We start from the raw sequence: 20,978 nt of genomic DNA on the forward strand, positions 1-20,978 counted from the left end.
ACCCAAACACAGTGAAGGCAAAATGATTGCCCTGCCCCCTATGAATGGAGAAAATCCCACCCCCAATATGCTTATACGCATGCTCTCATTGATTCCTCTCACGCAGAGGAGCCACACTCCACCACAGAGAATGCTCCCCCCTCTAATATCACTTTTGAAACATGAGGTACCCAACTGTCTTTTTTGTACACATTGAGTACTCAGATGTAATTTGCTTTTTTTTTTTGTTTTTCCTCAATAGTAGTTGTGCTCAATCCAGATCGTCAATGGCCAGCCTGCCCGTAGTGGCCAGAGCAACGCCCTGACGAGGCATGGTGCAATGACTACCTCACCCCTGCCTGGCGTCTTGCCTGAGTGGGGGTAAGGTGGTCATTGCACCACACCTCATTAGTGCGCTGCTATGGCCGCTATTGGCAGGAGGCCGTAGAGGGTCAGGGTAAGGCCTGAGATGCATCTCCCCATAACGGCCATGAAGAATTGCTTCTCCCCATCGATTTGAGTTCTAACCGAAGAAACCGAGAAGCAAATTAATAAGAAAAAGGAAAGAGAGACTCAAAGAAGACGACCGTGGAGGTATTTCTGACCCAATTGCTAGATTTTCTGACCCTCCTTATACGCTATGAAGAAATATTTGAGCAGGTTGATGGATTTCGGGGTTTCTGTGTTGTGTTGGGTGATATTTTATGCCCTTGCTCTGGGATTTCTTTTGCCTTTTATGATCAATGGGAGGAAGAACAGAAAAAGAGCCGTGGGTTTTTTCCACCCATACACAAATGATGGTGGAGCTGGAGAGCGGGTTCTATGATGTGCAGTTAAAGCCATCCAAGAGGAGTATCCTAATCTTGACTGTGTCATCTATACTGGAGATTATGATGCTTCTCCACAAAGCTTGATGGACCGAGCCACTGATCGATTTGGGGTCAATCTTCTTTTCCCACCTCAGGTAGCTCTGGCAAGATCATACATGTCTGTCGTTTCACTTTCTTGTTCATGTTTTGTGAAATTTATGGTTGTCAACCCTTTTCGGATCAGAAGACGCCTCATATTGTTTTGTCTAGTTTAATTTATGATCATGTGTACTGAGGTGAAAATTCAGCTAAATTTCATTTGGTCTATTGTTATGGGTGGGGTGTTAATAGGTCACATTCTCTGCCAATTAGGTTTTTAGAAGTAAAACTTAATAGGTTCCTATTAATCCAGCTACCAACTTTACATAAAATTGGCATTATTATTTTCTGAACGAATTTAAGAAAGAAAAAAATGGCATTAGTCATTCCATAGGAAGGAGGAGAAACGTGAGTGATATTCTTGGTTCTCTATTCTCTTTTTATTAAATCTCTTTGGTAAATGTGCAGAAAACCGTACTTATAAATGACAATCGCACTATAAAAATATCAAATTGGGATTTGGCTCAAATTAAGCATATATGTCATGGATAGCCATCTTGGAGAAAACAAAGTCAGATCAACTAAAACCAAAAGATTTATTGAATAAGAAATAGAAAGCTAGTAATTAATTTTTATAAACATCTCTCTTTTCCTTTCCCCCTCTGTGTTTTAATGGTTACACTGTAGATTGAGGGTAGGATTTCCTCAAAAATTTGCAGAACCTAACAAGAAGTATTGGCCATACTGTTAGATATTACATTTATAGCAGACTTCACTATGCCTTAATCTCCAATTAGTTGGTTATAACTGAAATAGCTTGTTATATAAAGGTTCTGTTTTCTATGGAATCATCTTCGCCTTGCCTGATTACTCACCCTTGTACAACACCACAATCTTCTTCAACTTATTTTCATACTTGTTCTTAGGTGAGTCATTATCCAGTTGTTTAGGATAAAGCCAATAAATCTTCCTCTTAAAGGAATTGCAGTTGTTTTCCATACAATCCTCATCTCTATAGAAGATTTTTTGCTCATAAAAGAATGGCAGCTGTGGCGATGCAGGCAAATTGAGAAATTGGCATGTATGGGCCCTAAAGTAGGTTTTCAAATCTGTAAGGCAACAGTAACAGAGAACTGAAAACAGTTGAAAACGGAATCAAACATAACTAGTCAATCTGAGGTATATGTGCATAATCCTCTATTTGATTTCAGAGATTGAGAAGGTAATTAGAAACTAAAGCAAATGCTATCGGTAGAGCTTGCTGGACAGTTGTGGGGTATTTCATATGTGTTCCAACTTTTTTTTGGATTCCTAGTATTGCAAATGAGGGTTTGCCATGGTTAGAGAGAGAGGATGATGGTTAAAGAGAATGATTTGGAACAAACCTACCTATGTTCGTGACTTCGTGTAAACGCTCTTCATAATGAAACCCAATTTTTAGGACAGTTCTGGGTATTATATAAGCTTCATGTTTATTTAGATTCTTTCTATTGGAAATCAGATTTACCATATATTTAAACAATAGTTTTAGAGATTGTCAGGAGAGATAGTATTTTAGCATTATCAGATGTTCTTAGGTATTTTATACAAATCCTTCAATGGGATAAGAAACTTTAGAGGGCTCTATATGAAAAAAAGCGACTGTAAGTAGGATTTTGATATGCCTGACTTTTTTCTTTTTAGTTGTCTGACTTGTAGAAGGTAGGTTTCCTGAAAACGTGGTAGGGCCCAATAGCATTTTTAAAGTTTTAAGAAAGAAATTAATTGGGATAAAGGCATGTGGAGCTTTAGAATTTGTCATAGATTGGTAATTCTAGTGATTGAGAAAGGGTATTCTAGCCGTGAAAAATGTACATCTCAAAAAAGGGAAAAAAAAAAACAGTTCATAGTTGTATATGGTAGGCAAAAAGGTTTTCCTGGACTAGTGGTAACAGAATGGTTTCCGGCATCTTCAGCTACTTCTGCCACATGGAGTAATGAATTGATTATTCTGACTGTTGGATGGAGGACGAATTCTCTAGATTTGCTATATATCAAATTTAGTGGCCCATCACGCCCGTCCAACCCACCATGTAACTGACTCTACCCTTCTTGCTTCAACATTCGTAATTCTCAAAACAAGAGTTGGATTGGACAACAAATCAACCTTTTACTTGATTCTGACATGGACAGCATGTCCAAACAGTTTGAACTGTAACCAAATGCCCCCATTGTAGATATAGTTGGTTGTAGGGAATAGCTTTTGTTGTCGCTTGTGCTGGGAACCCACCTCCATATACTGAGGAGTAGTGGCATGGTTGAAGTATATTTCAGTCTTTGTAATTGGGGTTGCTATACTCATTCATCACTTGCACAAATTGTTTGTTACTGCTTGGTCCAAATAGGATTCTATTCTGTTTCTTCTTTTGGTCTTTTACCATCTCATTATATCTGTATGCAATCGCTGATGATCAGGTGGTGCATTTGCATAAGAGGAAGTGGATTGAGGAGGATACCTACCCCCACTTCACTATGATTGGGCAAAGTTTTGGTTCAATTTATCTATTGTGGGAGGCTCTGAGTAAATTTACGCCTTTGATTTACCTGGACACTAGTGGATACGCATTTACATATCCACTTGCCCGGATGTTTGGGTGCAAAGTTGTTAGCTATACACATTACCCTACAATCAGCTCGGACATGGTTTCTCGTGTACGGGAACGGAATTCAATGTATAATAACAATTCTTTGATTGCACAAAGGTATTTCTACTTCACAATATGAATAATTTTCTCTCATTTGATTCTTTAGGGATTTCTGAGTCAAGGTGGTGAAATGGGTTGATGACTAGTGGCTTATATGTGCTTGGGTTCCAACATTCTGACTTTTGTCCAATTAGTTCAATTTTTAGCATAGTCTATCTCCTGTGGGCAACAAGGGTACAGATTTGAAATTTTGAGAAAGTTTTTATGGTCTCTGCTATGATTCCAAAGATCTTTATGGTTATTTGTGCTCTTTCTGGTGACAAGTTGCTGGTACATTTTTGCTTGTCATTCATTCAGTAAAGCTAGTTGTGTCAAGTCCTAGATACATGATTGCATCTTGGATAAATACATGTTTTGCTATGTCTTTTCCATTCTGATGTTGCTTCTAAGGATTCCTTCTCTTGTGACAGCATTTGGCTTTCTCGATGCAAGGTCATCTATTACACATTCTTCAGTTGCATGTATGGGATTGTGGGTTCGCATGCACACCTTGCAATGGTCAACTCGTCATGGACACTATCGCATATAGAGAAACTGTGGAGAATTTCTAACCGTATTAAGAGAGTTTACCCTCCATGTGATACTTCAGGTCTTCAGGTTTGTTTAAGTTAATTTCTTCTGTTCAGAAAATGTCATGGTCCTTGTTTCTGTATTTGACTCTGGAAATAATACATCAGTTAGTTTAATAAACGTTTCTGTCCATCGAAGTAGTTTTTTCCTTAATTTTCAAGTTTAATAAACGTTTCTGTCCATTGAAGTAGTTTTTTTCCTTATTCCTTGTTAATGCTATACACTGAAGTTAAAGAAATCTTCTGAAAGAAAGAGATTTTTGTCTTTCTTAGTGTCTATCTTGAACTCACAAAAAATTCAAGAGGAAGGGTGATAGGCTCCAGAAGTGATAGCCCTTTTTGTTTTCCTTCCATTCCAATGTAAGGAGCTTCTTTTGCAGAAATTTTGTTTTCACCACTGGAATCTGTATTTCCATTTGTTGGAAGCCTCTTGAGTCTTGATACAGGAGCATCCTCCAAGGTCGCTCCACATGTGTTTCCACATAAGGCCTTTGCCAGCACAGCCAAACAGATACCCTTAGGATTCTATCCAGCAAAGAAGGGGAAATATGTGCATGCTTAGGCATTATTAGTTATTATTGTCATTATTTTATTATTTGCCATTGGAATAGTCTGGGTTGGATCTTAAGTTATAGGCTTATTTCTCTATAATTGGGCATGTGTAATTCTGACGCCATCTAGTTGGGAAAAGGCATAGTTTGAGTCGAGTTTAGTTGAGTAAACTGGGGCATATAGGGTCTTTTAAAGAGTTGGTTCATGTCCTCATAATGAGGTAAGAGTTGGCTTGTATCTTTTGGGGTTGCTGGGGATTGGGCACACTTCTAAAGACAACTCTAGTAGTGCCAGTTTGGTTCTGAGTCATTCATGTTGCTTAGCATAAAAAGTGATTTAAGGATATTTCACTAGAAGCTGTTTAATTTAACTCTTTTGGGGTTTCTAAGCATTTGGTGAACCATTAATTCCCCAATTTTTTTGTAAGTTTGATATTTCTTGTGATCTCTGAAGTCAGTTAACTGCTGCCTGCTCTGTTGAGAGTTACTGTTCATCAGGTTACAGTTGTGTAAGTTTTATTGTTTGATTTGTGGGCATAAGCCAGCTAGTTAGAGTTTTCCAAATCTACCCTACATCACCTCTTCACGAAAGTGAAGAGTTTCACAAGTGATCTCTCAAACAATATTCAGAATGAGAAATCTATCCACCTAGGGATTAGGGAATAGAAACCAAGAAGAAATCTAGAACTACAGGTAAGGAACAATAGGTCAGACTGGTGAAAACCAGATAACAGTATCAAAACTGATCAGATCTGGTTTAAACCTTGGTCGAGTGGTCTAGTAGGGATGAGGAACACCTCAGCCAACTTTGGCTCAAATCCAACTGCTAGATCTTAAGTTATCTTGAAGTCGCAGAAAAAGCAACAACAGCTCAGCCTCATCCCAACTAAATAGGGTCGGCTACATGGATCCTTACCCTCCAATCAGCTCTATTTGAGGTCATACTTGATACAAGGCCTAATCTATGCATGTCTTTTCTCACCACTTATCCTAAGGTCATTTTAGGTCTGCCACTGGCTCTTTTAGTTCCTTCAATCTGAAGTAAATCACTCCTCTGTACTGGAGCATCTAAAGGTTTCCGTTGAACATGACCATGCCACTTCAAACAACTTTCTCGTAGCTTATCATGTATCAGAGCTACTTCCAAACCAGCTCTAATATGATCATTCCTTACTTTATCCTTCCTAATTTTGCCACTCGTCCATCTCAACATCCTCATCTCCGCCACATTGAGTTTATCTATATGATGCTTCTTAACTGCCCTACATTCCGCACCATACATCATAACCAGTCATATAACTGTCTTATAAAATTTTCCTTTAAGTTTTAAAGGAATACACCAATCGCACAAAACTCCGGATGCAGCTCTCCACTTCATCCATCCTATTTTAATTCTCTATGAAAGTATGAAACATTGTCCTCTATATCACCTTCTTTATTTATGATTGAGCTAAGATACCTAAAATAATCTCTTTGTAGAATCTCCCTCTCATCAAGTTTCACCACCTCATTATTCATCCTAGTGTATTTAAAGTTACACACCATATACTCCGTCTTTGTTCTACTTAGCTTAAAGCCTGTTGATTCCAAGGTTGATCTCCATACCTAACTTGGCGTTAATCCATGCTTTTGTCTCATCCACCAAAACAATATCATTAGCAAAAATCATACACCAAGGAACCTCATCTTGAATCTCTTGGTTAAATCATCCATGATATGCGCAACAAATAAGGGCTTAAAGTTGATCCTTGATGTAACCCAATTGTAATTGGGAATTCACTACCTTGACCCCCCCCACAGTTCTTACACTTATCACCACACCATCATACATATCTTTAATGATGTCTACATATTTACTTGAAACACTTCTCTTCTCTAGTACTTGCCGGATTAAACTCTCTAGGGACTCTGTCATAACCTTTTTCTAGGTCAATAAAGACCATATGGAGATTCTTTTTGCAATCTCTAAATCTCCTAATTAGTTAAATAACTTCCGTCGTGGATCTTACATGCGTAAAACCAAATTGGTTCTCAGTAATAGTAGTTTCAGTTTCAAGTGGGTTTCAATAACCCTTTCTTATAACTTCCTAGTATGACTCATTAGTTTTATGCCTCTATAGTTATTGCAGCTCTGAATATCACCTTTATTTTTGTAAATCGGAACCACGATGCTTCTCCTCCATTCATTTGGCATTTTCTTTGTGCTCATAATCTTATTAAACAGCTTGGTTAGCCAAGATAAGCCATAGATTCCTAAGCTCTTCCACAGATCTCATCTGGGCCTTGTGCCTTGCCTACTTTCATCCTCCTTAAAGCTTGTTTTACTTCAGATACCCTAATTCTTCGTATATATCTACGACATGTTGTGTCTTGATGGATAATGCAGTCTTCCGAAACACTATTACTCGAGGTGTGTTCATTTAGTAGGCTGCAGAAATAACTTTCCCACCTCTTCTTAATGTCCTCATCCCTTACTAGTACTTTACCATCTTCACTTTTAATACATCTAACATGGTCAAGATCTCTACTCTTTCTTTCCCTCATTTTAGCGATCTTATAGATGGATGTTTCCCCTTCCTTTGTGCTCAAATTATTATAAAGATCTTCATATTTCTTCGCCCTTGCTTTTCCCACAATCTTCTTAGCTTCATTTCTGGCTGATTTATATCTTTGTAAATCCTCTACATCCTTAGTCCTTTGGCATGTCTTAAAACTATCTTTCTTAGTCTTAATGGTTGTTTGAACCTCATCATCCCATCTCCAAGTCTCTCTAGAGGAATGATGTTTTCCTTTAGATTCGCCTAGGGCATCTTTAGCAACCTTCTTAATACAGGTAGCCATCTCATTCCACATCGTATTAGTGTCTCCCTCAAAGTCCCAATTTCCTTGTTTAACCACTTCATTAGTAAATGATTTCAAAGTATCTCCTTTTAAGCTCCACCACTTTATCCTAAGGCAAATAAGCTCACTTTTCTTACAATTCTGTGTAGTGAGGCACACATGTATAACCACTAATCTATGTTGTGTGGTTAGGCTCTCCCCTAGTATCACCTTACAGTCCTTACATAACAATCTATCGGACCTTCTAGTTAGGAAGAAATCTATTTGGCTACTATGCTGTCCACTTTTGAAAGTAACTAAATGCATCTCTCTCTTTTCAAAATAAGTGTTTACAATGGATAAATCAAAAGCCACAGCAAAATCTAAAATTGAGATCCCTTCCTCATTCCTCTCTCCAAAACCATATCCTCCATAAACTCCTTCATAGTCTCTACGATCTTTCCCAACATGTCCATTTAGATTACCCCCTATAATAATTTTTTCTCCTTGACGAAAACCTTGCACTAATCCATCCATCTGTTCCCAAAATTGTAACTTACTACTTTCATCCAATCCTACTTGAGGTGGGTAAGCGCTAATTATATTAACAACCTCTTTCTCCAACACAAGCTGGATGGATAGAATCCTATCTCCGAATCTTTTAACATCCACCACATCATTCTTTAAATCTTTATCCACTAATATGCTCACTCCACTTCTATTACTTTTATCCCCCGTGTACCAAAGTTTAAAGTCACAGAAAAGATAAGTAACAAAAATAGGAATCCAGATTATAACTGACAGAAATAACAACCAGGAGCCAAGAAATAGCAAGTTAGACTCAAATAGAAGCAAGGATTAGAATAGGAAATTAAATTGGACAGGAGTAGCATGTTCAGAATTCGAAACTTGCAGAAATAGTAATAAAATTAGAACGTAGTTCTGTAACGGAACTCAAAGGCTGACAGAGAACTGTAAACAGACAGAGAACTGTAAACAGAACTAGAGATCAATGGACAGAATTGAATACCATACCAGCACTAGAACTCTCATGCGAAAACTGACAAGAAAACTAAACAGCTGTCAGTTAACAGAATAGCAACTCAATAGAACAAGCAGAATTGGAAACTGGCATGCACAGGAATTAGAGAATACAGAATCTGACCAAGATCAATCGGAGAAAACAAAATAGAAAAGAAGAAAATATATGAACTAGGCTTCCCACCTAGAACTCGACTAGCAAGTAGCATCCAACCAATCCAACTTGGCATCCCACCAAGGATGCTATTGCATCCCACAGAACTATGCAAGGCTGGATGTATTGTTGAATCATGGGGTGAGCTTAAACACCCTTTCTTTATTTATAGCTTTGAATCAAAACAGAATCTCCATGCATGGGCTAGAAGAATTCCAAATAACTAAAATAGAGAATCTCTAGAACTATAAAAAAATAGAAACTAAGTGGGCTGGAACTTATGACTGCTGTCCAGCCTTCTAGAAACAACAGAAAAAAAAATAAAAATACAGCACAAAATAGGACCCCATGATCTAGTTATGGGTGAACCGGAAAACACCCAAGCCAGATGGCTTGGCCTGAACCAAACCACGTTCAGTTGAACCACCAGGTTTTAGGAACAGCAGGCCCTGTTTGAATTTTGGCCTGGTTCTTCTTCCTCCTGTGCTGATACGTGAAAAGTATATGGAGAGTACAAATATTTTCTTTGTTCATTGCAAGAAAGATACCCTAGTCATGGTGAAAAGACTCGTGGCAACAAAACCAAACCATGGGATGTGATTAGGACTGAAAGTAGGACAACAAAAAACAGGAGGCTAGTAGCACATGCTTCCAGGGAGCTTAAAACTTTGATTCTACAACTCAGAATTGATAGCTTCAGATACTGGAAGTCAGATAGAAAATATGACAGCAATCTGACTTCTAGATTAACATATATAAATAGAACTTGGTCTGCAAAATTATAACACCAAAAAAAAGTATTACTTGTAGAGAAGGCTCGAAAATTAACCTGTTGATGGAAGATATTTACTGAAATAAAATAGAATCGGAATTAGGAGATAAGACAGGAGTTCATCTGCCAAAACCTAGGATTCCTCCTGGGATCTCATAGGGAATCCACCTCAGAGGAAGAAGCTATCCACTGCAGCACGTAGAAAAAGCTATCCACTGCAGCACGTAGAAAAAACTAATAGTTTCATTATCAAAATTGTGGGAAGGCTCTGGGTTACATGTATTTATAGACTTCAGAAGAGACCTTTTCCTTATCCTATTTCATCCTGAAATTTTAGAACAGCAAAGAAAATCCCAAACTAAACCTGACACTGTTGCCTGTTGGCAACTCCTAATAATAATATTACAAGAATTGACTTCATAAACTGCCAGTTAAATAAACTGCTAACTCTTATTAATTAACCAACTTGACTTGGAACTCAAATCAGAAAAGGAAAAAATAAACGACCTTCTAAGATCCATGACTTGGACCCACTCCTGGAACTAGAAATCTAACCATAGCCAACCTTTCTCTTCCTTTGGTTGATGCTGCATCAGATGTAAAACATAAAGCTGATTCTAAGACCAAATATTCATTATAAGGCAAAAGAAGTAGATGTAGACGGTCATGAAATGGGTAGAGGAGTTGCCCAAAAGGATGAACCGGTGCTAGTACTGTTGCTACAGGCCCACAACTAAAGTAGTTCTAACAACGTATGGGTCAAAGTAACTTGAAAAGTCAAGGACAGAGGTGGATGATTGTATTGAATTAAAATAAAAAGTGTTAAATTTTCCTTCTCTCTGAAGCTTTCAGAACAATTACGGTTTTCTTTCCAGGTTGAAGCATGTTACCTTATCTCCTGAGGTTCATGGTTTCCTTGGGAAAGATCATTTAATTATCAATGTTAAAATTGGGCCCACTTAAGTGGAAGGCACCGTTAAGAGGGTGATTTTCTACAGCAAAAAGGTTTCTACACAATCTTCACTATTTTTCTCAACTGTGGGAGGATGCTCCTGTGATGAGTTCCATTACAGTCTTGGAACTTGGCACTGTTGATCAGAAACTAATCTTAGTCGTACCTATATGCTTCTGAAGAATAATTCTTGTCAATGTTACAATCATTATTATTCAATTTCATTAAAAAGAGGGAAAAAGAAATTTACCATTTCACTTCTGAGTTATTTATTTCTATGATAACCACTCTTATCATTTGGACTAGTGGACCTACTTCCAAAACATGTTTAAATTGAACACAGTTACTCTCTGTTGTTTGTACCTTGGTTATGAGACCCTTTTATGGATTCGTGGTGATGATGTTGGTTTATCATTTTAATGTGTGGGTAAAACATAGCAGAATGGGTTCCCTCAGCGTAGTTGCTTTTTAAGGTTGTGTTTGGTATGGATTTGCAATTCTCAGGAATGCAATCCCATTCCTATAATGTGGGATCAGGAACAATACAACATGGAATAGGGGTTGCCACATTTGGCTGCAAGCCTGCAACACCATGCTTCAACTTCATAGGGAATGCTGGCAAACCTATAGTGGCTTCCAGCTAATCTGGCTTATTTTCCCTTGTCAGCCTTTACAAACTCATTGACCGTTGGTTTCAGCTTCAGCTACTGGGAAATGTTTTTTTTTCTTCTTGTCAGGAAACCAATGGGTTGTGCTAGATCTGTTTTTATTTCATCTGGATTTCAGCCAGCAGAAAACAGTATACTGTTAATGTCATTGCATTCAGACTGCCTTTTTTTTTAAAAACATTTCTACACTTTTTTCTTAGTTTATCAATAGCAGATTCTGTGCATACACAAACACCCGGGAGGGGGGGTTGAGAGATGGGGGTGGTTACCAAAGTGGTGCCACGGAAAAGAAAATCATGGGGTTGGGTTGGGGGGGGGGGGAGGAAGGGACTGTTTACTGAGTGGTGCCAATGAAAAAGGCGGAGAGGTCTCTTGTTGGGGCCAATGGGGTCGTCTTTGTGGGAGTTGAGGATTTGCCTCTCTCTCTCTCTCTCTCTCTCTCTCTCTTTGTGTGTGAAATGATGAAGAATGGAGTCCTCTTCTTCATCACGAAATTACAAAATGTGTCTGAAATGATGAAGAATTGAGCCTCTTTTTCATCACGAGATTACAAAATGCCCATAATTCTAAACATATTAGTTAAGCTTTAGCCCAAGTGCATTTTTGGAAAGAACGAGATCTTGTTTAGAGCCTGGGCCAAGAGCAGGTTACTGCACTTTTCCGGAATAAGCCTGGTTCCCATTCCAGGTCTCATTCTCTGGACCAAGACTGTATATCAAACATATTCTGCGAATACAAATACACACTTAATCTTTGATGCCAAAGTACTGTTCACGTGACACTGTTCACGTGAACAGTGACGTGAACAGTGATTTGGCTTTTGTGTTTTATAATTAGGATTATAAACTCTAAGTTCTATTAGGATTTGTTCTATTTCTATTTTCTATTATATATTATTGGGTCCTATTGTGATTAGGAATCCTTCTTGTAATTTGAATACTTGAGTAATATAAATAAGACAATGAGGAGGGGACTGTGTACTTGATTCTCACAACCACAGTCCCTTTCCTTCTCTCAATCACTTCTTCTTCTTCTCTTCTCTTCTCATTCTTGGTTTTGGTTCTTTAGCTTTATATTTTGTTACATGGTATCAGAGCACAACCATTAGGTTGTTGTCTCGTGCGATTCTGGTTTGAGAGTCTTCTCAAAGTCTTAATTTCTTCTACGGGTGCAGCACCCTCTGCTGCATGTATGGATTAAGCTCTAGATAGAGTTTTCAATTGAAAACTAAGGGTTTATTTTTACTACTGCTTACCTGAAGAGTCTGATCGATTGAAGAACTTCAAGTTGGAGCTGCTCAATTATATTACTAAGGATCGATTGCAGATTCAGCAATTCTATTTCCCAAAATTTCTCTTCTCTATCCCCTGCGGTTCTCTGTTAAGAGTTTTTTTTTATCAGGTGATTGTGTCTTCAATTGATCCAATTCTGGTTCCCTTCTTCGGGTACAACATTCGATTGTTATTTTATTTGGTTGAAATGTTGGTTTCCTCAAAACCTAACTTTGCCGATTGTCTGCTGCTATTATTGGTTTTTAAACCATACCCTTGCCTCCCTACTACTTCTGATTGATTTTTCTGCTACTGTTTTGGGTTTTTCAAACCCTAATTTACTAATACTGCTAGAAATTGTGGGTTTTTGAAACCCTAATTCCACCAGTTGCTTTACCCTGCTCTAATCAGAAGCCGATTACTTGGCACTGGCCCTTCTACTGCAGCCACATCTACTACTATACCTACTCCCATGCAATGGCATTTACGCCTTGGTCACCCATCTCTTTCTAAACTACAGTTGATGGTTCCTAGTTGCAAGTCCACGTCTCCTCTTGAGTGTGAAGCTTGTGAACTAGGCAAACATCACCGTGCCTCTTTTCCTGCTTGTATTAAACTAAAAGTTCTTCCTTATCTTCTTTAGTGCATTCTGACATTTGGGGTCCGTGTCGTATCCATAATAGGTTAGGTTTTTCTTATTTTGTTAGTTTTGTGGATGATTATTCTCGTTCCACTTGGGTTTATTTGTTGAAAGACCGGACTCAATTTCTTACTGTATTTTAAATTTTTTATCAGGAAATAAAAACTCAGCTTGACAAGTCTAGTAAAGTTTTTCATTTTGACAATGCCCTTGAATACACTCAAACTTAGATTTCTGCTTTTTGTCTCACTCATGGTATTGTTCACCAAACTAGTTGTTCGTACACCCCCCAACAAAATGAAGTGGCTGAACGCAAAATTAGACATTTACTTGAGGTGGCCAGGTCCATTATGCTTCACATGAATGTCCCCAAGTGTTTTTTGTGTGATGCTGTCCTCACTGCTTGTTATCTTATTAATCGTATGCCATAATCCGTGTTAAATAATAAAATTCCTTTTTCTCTTCTGTACCCAAATCATTCCTTGTTCACATATCCACTACTTGTGTTTGGTTGTGTCTGCTTCGTTCACATTCTTCATCTTGTCATTGATAAGTTGTCACTTAGGTCTATAAAATGTATTTTTCTTGGTTACTCTCGGACCCAGAAAGGTTACAAATGTTTCGATCCTATCTCTAATAAACAGTTTATTAGCGCTGATGTTACTTTTTTTTAAACTACCCCTTATTTTATTTCACCTACACCGTGTCCTGTATCCACTGAAGAGCTTTTAGGTCCTCCCATACCTGTGTCCATACTTATCTCTCCATCTGTTAAGGTCTATCAACGTCTACACCGTCACCCAAGTGTTTTACCCTCTACTACCACTGAACCAGCCTCCATTGCCCCTAATCCATTACCATCTGCTCCTAGTGTTCCAGAGCTGCCATCCATTGATGCAGACGTTGCTCCTACTGCCTCGCCATCTGATTCTGAAGCTGAGGGTTCCCTTGACTTACCAATCGCCGTGCATAAAGGTACTTGCTCGTGTACGCAAAAATCTTATCAATCTCTCATTGTTTATCCCATTGAAAATATGTCTCCATTTCTCATCTTCCATCTCACTATCACCCACTTGTTTCTGCTTTGTCTACTAACTTTGTCCCTACAACCTATCGTGAGGCTTTATCTCATCCTGGCTGGAAGGCAGCAATGGACACCGAAATGGATGCTTTACATTCTCGCCATGCTTGGACTCTGGTTTCGTTACCCACTGGGAAGGATCTTGCCCGTTGTCGTTGGGTTTATACCATCAAATACAATTCTGATGGTTCTATTGATCGTCTTAAGGCCCGCTTGGTTGCCAAGGGCTGTACACAGACTTATGGTGTTGAGTATTTTGAGACCTTCTCACTTGTTGCTCGGTTGAATTCAGTTCTGGTTCTTATCTCTTTGGCCATCAATTTAGATTGGTCTCTATCAGATGGATATCAAGAATGCTTTTCTTTATGGTGATCTTTAGGAGGAGGTTTATATGGAGCAACCTCCCGGGTATGTTGCTCAAGGGGAGGATTCTACCAAAGTATGCCGACTTCGTAAGGCAATCTATGGTTGAAACAATCTCCCAGAGCATGGTTTGATAAATTTAGCTCCATTGTTACTCAATTTGGGTTCTCACAGTGTTACTCTGACCATTCTGTCTTTGTTCGCCGCCAGGGATCAATGGTGGTTATAATGGTAGTTTATGTGGATGACATTATTATTTCTGGTAATGAATAATGATGCTTCTAGTATTGCTCAAGTTAAAGCCTATCTTCATCAACACTTCCAGATGAAAGACTTGGGTATTCTTAAATATTTTCTTGGTATTGAAGTTTTGCGTAGCAAGAAAGGTATTAGTTTATCTCAAAGGAAATATGTTCTTGATCTCTTATCTGAAACTGGAATGCTGGCTTTTGAACCAGCTGATACTCCCATGGATCCCCATTACAAACTTGGATCTAGTGAGAGTAAAGACTTTACAGATGTACATTCGTATAGAAGACTTGTTGGCAAACTCATCTGTTTGACTGTTACTCGACCAAATATCTCCTTTGCTGTTGGAGTTATTAGTCAGTTTATGCAAGCCCCGAAGAAAATTCATTGGGATTCTGCTTGCCGTGTTCTATGCTACCTAAAAGGTGCTCCACGACTAGTTATTGCACCTTTGTGGGAGGTAACTTAGTCACCTGAAAAAGTAAGAAACAAACCATTGTTGCTAGATCTAGTGCTGAGGCTGAATATCGAGCGATGGCACATACTACAGCTGAGTTGATCTGGGTAAAATTCTTACTCCAGGAATTGGGATTTCCCATCACTCAACCTATGTAGATGTTTTGTGATAATCAAGCCACTATCTATATTGCTAGTAATCCTGTATTTCATGAGAGGACCAAACACATTGAGGTTGATTGTCACTTTGTTTAAGATGTTGTTATGAAGAGGTTGATTGCTACTCCGTTTGTCTCTACCACCAATCAACTTGGTGATATGTTTACTAAGCCACTGTTTGGACCTGCCTTCCGTCGGAGTTGTTCCAAGCTGGGTCTAGGTGGTGTGTATGCTCCACCTTGAGGGGGAGTGTTGAAGTATTGTTCATGTGACAGTGTTCACATGAGCAGTGATTTGGTTTTTGTATTTTATAATTAGGATTATAAACTCCTAGTTCTATTAGGATTTGTTCTATTTCTATTTTCTATTTTATATTTGTGGATCCTATTGTGATTAGGAATCCTGCTTATAATCTGAATATTTGAGTAATATAAATAAGACAATGAGGAGGGGACTGTGTACTTGATTCTCACAACCACAGTTCCTTCTCCTTCTCTCCATCACTTCTTCTTCTCTTCTCTTCTCTTCTCATTCTCGGTTTTGGTTCTTTAGCTTTATATTTTCTTATATTTGATATATTTTTTTTTTGCTCCTCTAGTTTCTGTATGGATGAGTATGTCACTGGGCTTGTGTCCAACTCTGCAACCTATTTGCTCTTTATCTATCTCTTACATTATATCCTTTAATCATTCTATTTATCCTCTTTAACTTTCAAAGTGAATCCAAAGTTTTTTCATGGGCTGTGGTTTATACAGGTGCTTCCACTGGAAAGGCCTATTGATATCCCAAAAATCATATCTGTAGCCCAATTCCGTCCAGAGAAGGTAGGCACTATTACTAAATGTCACAAGACTTTGTGAACATTGTTTTCATCACAAGTTTACACTCCCTTGCCACATAGCAAACACAGATGGGTGCAATAGAGGACTTCACAGCCATCTCGCTGGTCAAGTTTCAGCCTTAGACAAGCATGGGAAGTGGTTAAAAAGTGAGTGTTAAGTTTCATAAAGTTACAAGAATGCCATTTCACTAAATGCCATTCTTTGTTACTTTAAACTCACTTTCACAAGGCACTTCGCGTACTTGTTTTGAGCTGGGACTTACCCGGTGAGATTTGTCTAAAGTTCCCTGGGTCCATCCATTTTTGACATGTGGCAAGCTGCGACAGAAGACAAAGTTCTCATTGTGACATTTGACAACCTTCTTTTTCATAGTTTGATAAGTTTTAGACTTTTAGTTTTCTTTATTCCCATTGAATTTGGTCTTTGATATCCCAGGCTCACACTCTGCAACTTGAGGCATTCTCTCTTGCCATTAGGAAACTGGACACAGATTCGCGCAGGCCAAAGCTCCAATTTGTGGGTAGCTGTAGGAATGAGGCAGATGATGAAAGATTACAAAAACTTAAAGACAAAGCTATCGAATTGAAGGTGGAGAAGGATGTGGAATTCCACAAGAATTTGATGTACAGGTGTGTTTTCCATCATTTTTTCCCCTGCTTTCTATTATCATCTATTTAAAGTGATTTTGTAGTAGTATGCATCAGACATGCAGGATAGTAACAAACTTTTATACCTGGGGGTGATGAACAATTGAATATACACTTAAGAAATTAGGTTTGACTTCAACTGTAGGTCAAATAATAGCACCGGCCAAAAAATACTTTAACTGGCCACTCGATGACTGTGAAGTTGGAAGGGATAATCAATACCAAAATCCCACCAGATGTTATCGGCATCAAGTTGACTCCATAATTTTCCAAACTGTAAAACGATGTTGAACTTCATGAGCGCAAAAGGTTTGCAATCAGATCTTGGATTGAACATGTTCTGTCAAATATCAACAAAGAACAGGAATTTAAATCTTTAGAGACCTGGTCAATTCTGCTCTTTTATCAATCAAATGATCTCCAGGAATCATGAAACTTAGTGGGGATATTCAACTGTCAATCAATCTTCAATAAACCTTAAATATCAGACCAAACAATGAACTCACTTGGTGTTTCTAATCCAATCAATCTGCTGCAATTTGTAGAACTAGTGAGCAACATGAATATAGAAAACAGTGGGTGATGCAGAATTTAAGTCATGCCGGAAGAAGGAAGAAACGAAAACAGCTTTTGAGATTGACTGTGGCATCACAGCCAGTTTTGCAATGCCACAGCCACCGTGACATCCACCCAAGGTACTAAAACTCGGAACTCGACCCCAACTCGACCCTGGGAAAAACCGAGACCTCAGTCGAGTTGGTGCATTTTATTTTTTTCAACTCGAAACCTTAACTCGGTGGGTTTTAGACCTAGTTTGGGTCTGAAACTTGTTATTCAGCCTATTTTAGGCCATTTAAACACAATGGCATTATCAGATTTTGCAAAAACAAAGTCCAAATAGGAGTTTTACTTCGGACCTTAAGTTGGTAGGTGACGACGTACTAAAATACCCTACTCTACACATAATTTAGTAATAGAAAGCAAGCAAAACATTCAATTAATGGCTAAACAACTTAAATAAGCATTAGAAATGTTAATGTGATACATCAAACTGTTTAACAATGTTACAAGTTACAACTATCATTACAAAAACTAAGTTTGAATCAAGTATTCCGTCCCCATTAGTGCCACATAGTCTTCCCCTGACATAGTGTTGCTGCATTGTTGCATATAGTGCTCCACAGCAAGCATATAAGAGTTGTCATCAGCATATCTGCATATGTCAAGTCCCCTATCCTAGGGTATAGTTGTAGCCATGAGGTGTGAGATCCACTGCTACTGTCATATTGAGGCATGTATGGGTGTGGCTGGTTTGGGACTGGGAATATGGGCCCAAAACCTGACCCAGTGCTTTGAAAAATCCTTCAAATTTGAGATGAATCTCGAAGATGTGTAGTTGAATCCTTCAAATGTGCAGCTGAATCAACTCTCCCGCAGGTTACAACTTGAAATCCAGAGGTAAAATGAATCCCAGCCTTCAAATGGGGAAGAAAATAGCTTTTGGACAAAATTCGATCGAGAAATATCGAGTTCTGTCAAGTTACATGACTTTTAAAGACATAGATGGGTCGAGATCTGGGTCGACCCGAGATCTCGACCAAGCAAATGTAATTTGAGAACTCGTATACCAACTCGACTTGACCTCCCAAAAAAAGGGGATCTCTGTCGAGATCTCACAAGTTCTCGAACTATGCATCCACCATGATAGCCAGTAGCTATCGTTCATGCATAGGTTCTGTGATGCAGATCAAATCGATGGAAGCTCTGCTGGTGGTGGGTTTCAGATCTCTAACAATTGGAGAAGGAAGGTAGAGATTGATGGAAAGAAATATACATAAGAAAAGAAGGGGGGACCTGTTAGTAATGGTTCTGCAAGAATCAGGGAAAAAATATAATCGTTTGGGGGGGAAGAGAGAGAAGAGAGGAGATCATGGGGGAGCGAAGAGGAGAGAGACAACCCCAAATCATAGGGGGAAGAGAAAGGGGGAGAGAGATAACAATCTCTTTCAAACAACCTAAGTCAATCCATTACTCAAAATGTGGGAGAGGGCTAGCCTCTTACATGTATTTATAAAATGAAAAAGAGACATAAAATAAAGGTCTAACTAACCTAAGCTTCATACATGACTCAAACAGTTAAATAATAAAATAAATAACTATCTAAACTAAATCTAATCCCCTCCTCCCAGCCATAGCTAAAAAGGAGAGTCCTAATTGACTCAAATACTTATTTAATAAAAGAAATAAAGACCAACTAAAAAAGAAACTTCTCCCTATTGCAAAATCACAAACTTAAAAGCGAAGACTCTTGAATTGAATAAATAAGTAAGATAGAGTTCAAAAGTGGTCACTGGTTCAAGTCTGGAAATAGCCTCTCTGCAAAAGCAGGGGTAAGGTTGCGTACATTATGACCATTCCTAGGCCCCGCAGTGGCAGGAGCCTCGTGCACTGGGTACGCCCCTTTTTATAGACTTCAAAACAACTTAAAAAAACTTCTTATGTATCTAGCCTACATTATTACAATACATCCAAGTTACAAAGTGCAAATTAAAGGCCCATAATAGAAGTGTAACAACCGCTTATTTCTAGAGCTCAAGCTGTTAAGCAAGGGGTGCAACAATGTATATCAACATATAACACCCCCCGGCACGTGCAGACCCACATGGCTTTGCAAGTGACACCATCATGGCATCATGTGGCATTAAGGGCCACAACGCGTAGGAGCTCAACAACACATAGCACAAATCCTGCACTTGTCATATATCGAACTCCCGACCTCTTGGCTCTGATACCATGTTACAACTACTTAGTCCAAAAGCTCGAGCTGTGGAGTAAAGGCAACAAGTGTATATCAACACACACTAAAAGATCAAATCACATCCAATGATGGTGATCATGCTCCTGCATTATTCCCCCTTGTTTGAAAAAACTCACCCTTGAGCTTTGTATAATGGGAGAATCTTCAATGTACAATCAACAACCATCCTCATTGACCTTGTGAAACCGATGATCAGACCATGATATAGAGGTACAAAATCAGAGACAAGGAGTCCATTGTCGAAGATGCAACTTGGAAGCTCAAAATCCATTGGAACCATTTTATTCTCCTCCACAAGTTGATCTTCATCAATCAGTGGTGCCTCCTCGTCCTCCATATTGGTGGCTCGTCTTCTTTTCTTCCACCCACTATTCAACGACTGAGATCAGTTTGTCGAAGGAAGATTCCATACGATTAGATGTGACCAGCCTTAAATTCCTTGCATTGTCGTTGAGAGAAGAGAGGATACCATGGGGAGGAGAAGAGGAGAGAGACAACCCCAAATCGTGGGGGAGAGTGATAACAATCTCTTTCAAACAAACAAAGTCAATCCATTACTCAAAACGTGGGTGAGAGCTAGCCTCTTACATGTATTTATAAAATAGAAACAAGACATAAAAAGAAGTCCTAACTAACCTAAGCTTCCTCCTTGACAACAGCAACAACAAACTCAGCCTTATCCCAACTTAATGGGGTCGGCTACATGGATCCAAACAATACAAAATAGAGAAAACAGAGATATAAAAAGATGGGAGAAGAGGGATGGGGAAAGAAATGAGAAAAGACAGAGGAAAAGGACAAATGAAAGATGGGAAATAAATAGAGAGATGAAAGATAGTAATAGGAAAAAGACACAACCCAGCACGTCAGGATAATCTCAGCTAAATAGGGTCAGCGACATAGATCCTTGCCCTTCAATAGGCTTTGTCCGAGGTCATTCTTGGGCCCAGACCTAGACTATGCATGTCCTTCCTCACCACTTCTCCTATGGTCATTTTAGGTCTGCCCCTAGCTCTTTTAGCCCCTTCAATCAGAATCATATCACTCCTCCTTACTGGGGCGTCCCTTGGTCTCCGTTGAATATGACCATACCACCTTAAACGACTCTCTCAGAGCTTGCCATTGATCGGGGCAACTCCCAAGTCCGCTCGTATATGCTCATTCCATACTTTTTCCTTCCTTGTTTTCCACACATCAACGTAACATCCTCATCTCTGCTACAGAAAGCTTATCGATATGACACTTCTTATTTCTTAACTCCCCAACATTCTGCCCCATACATCATAGCCGAGCG

The 20,978-nt window shown here is 38.9% G+C and overlaps 1 protein-coding gene across 1 annotated transcript in view; it reads left to right on the forward strand.

Annotated features, from left to right (window-relative positions):
- Window positions 1-519: 519 nt before the first annotated feature.
- The window catches only part of LOC122670334 (GDP-Man:Man(3)GlcNAc(2)-PP-Dol alpha-1,2-mannosyltransferase-like), a 37,528-nt gene continuing 17,069 nt past the window's right edge, over window positions 520-20,978 (forward strand). Inside the window, exons 1-5 of the mRNA XM_043867172.1 lie at window positions 520-943; window positions 3,342-3,628; window positions 4,042-4,228; window positions 16,133-16,201; window positions 16,655-16,848. Coding sequence (XP_043723107.1) covers window positions 893-943; window positions 3,342-3,628; window positions 4,042-4,228; window positions 16,133-16,201; window positions 16,655-16,848 — 788 coding nt within the window. The 5' untranslated portion in view covers window positions 520-892. The remainder of the gene's footprint in view (window positions 944-3,341; window positions 3,629-4,041; window positions 4,229-16,132; window positions 16,202-16,654; window positions 16,849-20,978) is intronic.

Source organism: Telopea speciosissima, chromosome 8, assembly GCF_018873765.1.
Source record: "Telopea speciosissima isolate NSW1024214 ecotype Mountain lineage chromosome 8, Tspe_v1, whole genome shotgun sequence".
NCBI lineage: Eukaryota > Viridiplantae > Streptophyta > Magnoliopsida > Proteales > Proteaceae > Telopea > Telopea speciosissima.